This window comes from Poecilia reticulata, unplaced genomic scaffold (genome assembly GCF_000633615.1).
Source record: "Poecilia reticulata strain Guanapo unplaced genomic scaffold, Guppy_female_1.0+MT scaffold_812, whole genome shotgun sequence".
In the NCBI taxonomy this organism is placed as follows: Eukaryota; Metazoa; Chordata; class Actinopteri; order Cyprinodontiformes; family Poeciliidae; genus Poecilia; species Poecilia reticulata.
The window spans coordinates 1-5,493 of NW_007615557.1; the positions used below are offsets into that span (position 1 = coordinate 1).

Here is a 5,493-nt window from a genome sequence, read left to right on the forward strand (position 1 = left end):
AATAGTTTCAACCAGCATTTTAACCATGGATTAGCACATCAATAACAATTTGCACACAGCAAGTTTTAACTATTTATTGAGTGTTTTAATAATTTCCATTAAAATACAAATGTTAATGTTCTTGGCTCTTCACTGCTGCTCCTCAGAGACGAGGTGGTTTCATGTGACGGAGGAATAAATGTCACTCAGCAAATAAGAGCCGACGTTCAGTGAAACGTGATCAGATATTTGTGTTAGGATCTGGATGTGGCAGGTCTGAAGTGATGGAGCATCTGAAGCCTGGCTTCAAGGCCACATGTTGTGTCCTTGAGCAAACACTTCACCTGCCCTGCCTGCTGCTGGGGGTCAGAGCAGCAGCAGGATGCTTTGACCCAACAAGGGACGCCGGTTCATGGCACCCTTTGTCAGACTGCCTTAGGGGTGATGCACAGTAGCCTTATTTCTTCCAGACTGCCCCAGGGCAGCTGTGACTACTATCCAGTAGCTTTTCACCATCAGCGTGTGAATGACTGTAGTGTAAACGCTTTGAGTCCTCTGGACATAATAAAGCACGACGCAAGTATGAAGCCATTTACCATAGATGCGCGTCAAATGACGCCATCTTGTGGCTTCACTGAGATGGACAATATGACAATAATGATTAATAAAATGAATAGATTGTGACTCGCTGTGGATGAAAAACCATGAAAGAACCAGTTACTGGATCGGAGGGTCTGACCCAGTTCTCCAGTGGTTCCAGTAACATGTCTTTGTCAACGCTGAGGTCCAACAGAACCAGCACTGTGGGTCTTCCACAGTCTGCGTTTATATGGACATCATGGAACACTTTGACTAGGCCAGTCTCTCTACTATGGTAACCATGGAAACCAGGCTGAAAGACGTCAAAGTCGTTGGTTGTCGTTAGGAAGTTATCCAACTGTTGAGGCAACTTTTTCAGTAATGTTGCTGATGAATGGGAGGCCAGCAGTCGGCTTGTAATTCCTCGCACCAGCAGCAGCAGGCGAGGCGGGTGACATGTCTACACATCGTCAGAGAAGGACAGAATGGGAATCGAACTGGCAACCTACCAATTGCAGGGACAAACTCCTACCACTTTGACATAAACATTTTAAGTGAAACTACTGAATCAATTCTTATCCCTTGAAGTTAATATTTTAATGTCAGCTATGATCTTAAAGTTGCACTACGTACATTTTTAAAAAATAATTTTTAAAGTATTTGTTGAAACGGTCACCATTTCCTTCTCCCAGTGCTAACTAGAAGCAATCAATCAGCGAGCTTCCTGGTTCTGATTGGTTGTTCCACCCCGGTCTCTGCTATGCTAGAGCTAGCATAGTTAACATGGTGGCAGATAAAGTTTTTCTGAAACAGCAAGTTGTTTCTCCACCGTTAGCACATTTAAGATTTGAATTTAAAAAACTCATTCAGCTTTAAAACCTCTGGTTCTGTTAAGTTTTTGTGGCTTTTGCAGCTTTAAGAGTCTGGATTTTGTTTTGTTTTATTTTTCCTTTGGCTGAAAACGGGATTTTCTTCAAAAGTCTGTCCTTGAAGTTGTCATCCAGTTTGACACGAAAAGCCTTAGCCAGGAGAGGAGAACGGATGAGGAAGGATCTGGGCTTGTGGTTGATCAGCACGTCCAGCTCAGACTGTTCCTTTTCCGCTTTTATGATCCCAACAATCTGCATGGTGACATTCTGGACAGCAGCAGCTTTCATCTGGACACAACCAGGGAAACAGGATCATAATGAATTAATACACATGCAACCAAACATCCGAATAATTTGTAATAAAATTTATCGACATGTTTAGATGCCTGAATGATCTTTATAATGTTCTGTAACATACAAAGCATCGTTTTTATCCAGTTTAGTGATTCAGTATGAGATTTTTTTCCCTTCATCATGTTGTTATTCTCATCTAACAAAAGGGCGGCGCACCCAGGGCAGCAGCCTCAGGCACCAGTCTACCCAGGTCTTATGTTGTTTGTTTAAAGTATATTCATTCATTCATTCATTCATTCGTCGTTCACCTTACATATAGAAAAAGTAAATAAAGATGCATAATTTTAATTCCACTCCACATTTATGTCTTCTCTGTCACATAGAGAAACGACATTCTCCACTCTGGTTCAGGCCTGGATTTCCTGCAGTCTGATTAATAACCTGGTAATAACTGGTACCTGATGAATTTTGGTGAAGTCGGTGGAGTTCAGAGACACCGTCTCACAGTAATGGTTTGTCAGTAGGTTGGTCACTCTAACCAAATCTCCCACAGACGTTCTTCTCAGCTGCTTGATGTCTTTGCGCCACAGCTTGATCCAGATAGAACTGGTTTCATCTTCAAGTTTGAACTTGCATGTATTTACTTTGGTGCCATCTTTCTGGAATTCAATCTGAGGACCTGGATCTATCTGAGGACCAAAAAGTGATTATAAACCAATCCTGGAAATGATCCAACATTTTCAGAGCAGCATAATAAAACACAGAGAGCCACAAATCTCTTGTTATGAATTTGTTATTGGCAGTAATCGCTTACCTCAATCACAGTTCCTTCAACGCTCACTGCTGTTTCCTCCTTAAAGGATTTGATCTTCTTGGTGGGGAAAACTGGACTCTGCAGCTCCACATTCTTGGGAACTTTAATCCCGTTAGTCATTGAGATTTTGTTGTGCTTGGTCACCTTCATCACCGTCTCACCATACATTACATCAACTTCCACATCAGTGAAAAGGTAAAGTCGTCCCTCTTCTACTTTATTAAATTGCTCTTCTCCATAAACCATGACTTTGATGCAGTCGGTCTCGTCGCCGACTGCCATATGGAAGAACTTCTTCTCCTGCTTCTCTTTGGTTTCATACGTACGCAGAGCACATTTCTGAATAATCTTTCCACCTACACGTTTCCCATTAGTGTCTCCTCTTTCCTTTAGCAGCTTGATGCTCTGTCTCTGGAAACAAGTTCAGAGAAATGATAGAAATTCAAAAAGCAAATTCTAACATGAGAGCAAAATAGAATATTTCTAATAAAAACTAAGTGTCCAACTCACCCCATGAGAAACCTTCTGAAAAATAGACAGTTAATTATTGGTTAGACATATTTTCTACTTGGCTTAAATTTTTTGCAGTGAATTTTTATCTAAAAGATACATGCAATGTCACTTTACAAAGACATGCAGTGCTCTGGAGCACAGTATGTCAAACGCCCTCCATTAGCTTCAAAAACACACATTTTCATCAAGTGATGGAGAACAGAGCTGCATGGATGCTTTTAATTTTGCTTGCAATGTCCCTGCAACGTTGTAAGCAGCATTGCACAAGTCAGTTTAGGAAGGATTTCACTGAAAACTATCAACAGAAAACGGCAGGATTTATCTAAGACTGGGACTGATGGAAGGTTCTGCTCCTACTGTTCATCTCTAATCTGCAGTTGATGGCCATGTAAGAACATAATGATGTTGAGTGTTTTGTTTAGTTGTCTACAGCCTCTATCTGTGGGGCGCCATGCTAACCACTCCACCACACAAAGCCTCTACACTGTAAAAAAAGTCAGTAGATTTCACGGTAAAAAACGGTAAAATACAACAGTTTCTGACCGCAAAATCCAAAACATTTTATTACCGTAGAAAATACATGGAATCACCGTCAGTCAGCACTGCAAAATAAGTCCGTAAATTTACGGCAAAAAATGGTAAAAGGAGGATTATGAGAGAGGGGGAAGACATGTCGCAAATGTCACCAGGCCAGGAATTGAGCCTGCGACCACCGCCATGAGGACTAAGGCCTCAATACATGGGTTGTGCTTCACCCCTGCGCCACCACAGCACCCCTTGCTGATGTTTATATCTATGATGTAAAACCATAAACCAGACTGAAAAAGTAATTTACATATATTAGAATGCTGGTGTGATACTTTGGTTTGTTTTTTAATAATTAAATCTATAATGACTTTGATATATCAAACTGAAATCTCAAAAGAAGGGCGATGTCACCTAATTTTTCACTACCGTCAGCATCTTTAATTTACCAAAAGGATATGGCCAATTTTACAAAGGGAAAACCACAGCTGCCGGTATCTTACCGTATTTTAGGAAATACGGTAAAATACCGGCAGCTGGGGTTGCCGAAATTCAACCGTAAAAAACAATTATGGGTAAAATTGTTTTTTTTGTTTTACGGTGGAATTTCGGCAACCCCAGCTGCCAGCGTTTTACCGTAAAATCTATGTTTTATTTTTTACAGAGTACTACAGAACCCCTTTCGTAAATTATTTAAATTTTTATACAATTCAAACTGTCTGACAAATTCACCTAGTTCATCTTTCATTTTCTTGGGAAAATCAGTTTAGTCACATCATTGCACATTACTTTTTACACAGCTAGTCAACTAGCTGTGTAAAAAGTAATTGCAGAGCAAAGAATCAACTAGTTGGTGCAACCCCTAATGTTGGCTACTGTGATGGTTACCTTCTCAGACTGCGGACTTCCTGGATCGTCTGTAGAAGAAGAAGAGTCATGGAGTTTCTGTTCCGATCTTTAATTTTATAAACAGATTTTGACCTAATTTTATCTGTAAGGTTGATTCATTAAACTCACCAGATTGAGTTTCATCGCCTGAAGAATCTGAATCAGATTCGGTGTTGTTCTTCTCAAACTCTGTTAAACATGAAGAGCAACATGAATCAGCAGATCAGATTAATGATACATCAGGAGAGCTGAGATGAGCTCAGAAGGCACAGGCAGGCTAAACATCTGGGTGGACCTAGCCCCGCCTTCCAGATACAGCTCCTCCTCAGAGACGGGGCTAGGTCCATCATTTTGACAGCTGAATGGTTGCCATGGAGATTAAAAGATTTCTCAAACATGAAAGAAACAAAGCGACAGTCCAGGAATGTTTTTGATGAGAGAAAAACTTTATAACATGATGGAAAATAAAATAAGGCGTTTTTACATGATACCGCCCATTTAAACCAGGAAAATAATGTATGTATAACAATGTGTGTGTGTGTGGTATCCATTAAATTTTAACTAAGAAGCAGATTTTGTTTCTTCTAAAACAATACAGTCATGTTTGAGTGATACTGATGTTAATAGACTGTAGGAATTATTTACTCATTATCACAAGTTTATTACATGACATGTCAGAAAAACCCAGTTTGAAGACATGGGAGTAAAAACTCACCAGCCCCACCATCATCATCATCATCATCATCATCATCATCATCATCATCATCATCATCATCATCATCATCATCACTCTCAGTCTTCTTTTTCTTCTTTAACTCTGCTAAACACAGAGAGGTGGGTCAACATGAATTAATCTGGTTCTGATCCATAAACCAATCCAGAACTTAGATTTTTCACCAGCAGCAAAACACATTTTGAGAAATGAATCGCAATAATACAAGTTCACTTTTTAACCAGCAAGGGGAGCTCTAAGATCAATGTTCATTGTTCTTAATGGAGTTATTTTAAACCCGTTTAAAGGGACAGTTCAGG

The 5,493-nt window shown here is 40.0% G+C and overlaps 1 protein-coding gene across 1 annotated transcript; it reads right to left on the reverse strand.

Moving 5' to 3' along the window:
• Positions 1–112: 112 nt before the first annotated feature.
• LOC108166059 (uncharacterized) lies at positions 113–5,211 on the reverse strand. Its single transcript, XM_017303609.1, has 7 exons — positions 5,177–5,211; positions 4,591–4,650; positions 4,462–4,490; positions 3,046–3,060; positions 2,536–2,946; positions 2,180–2,410; positions 113–1,715 (listed from the first exon to the last, which is right to left on the reverse strand). Exons 5-7 carry the CDS (start codon positions 2,815–2,817, stop codon positions 1,449–1,451), a joined length of 780 nt encoding a protein of 259 aa, XP_017159098.1. The 5' UTR covers positions 2,818–2,946; positions 3,046–3,060; positions 4,462–4,490; positions 4,591–4,650; positions 5,177–5,211; the 3' UTR covers positions 113–1,448.
• Positions 5,212–5,493: the final 282 nt, after the last annotated feature.

Bases quoted from the DNA above. Each gene is read 5' to 3' on its own strand.
- LOC108166059 (XM_017303609.1), bottom strand. From the start codon at position 2,817: ATGGCAGTCGGCGACGAGACCGACTGCATCAAAGTCATGGTTTATGGA. The intron at 2,411-2,535 runs GTAAGCGATTAC...TTTGGTCCTCAG, and splicing joins TTGAAGGAACTGTGATTGAG to ATAGATCCAGGTCCTCAGAT. The intron at 1,716-2,179 runs GTACCAGTTATT...GGTTGTGTCCAG, and splicing joins ACTTCACCAAAATTCATCAG to ATGAAAGCTGCTGCTGTCCA.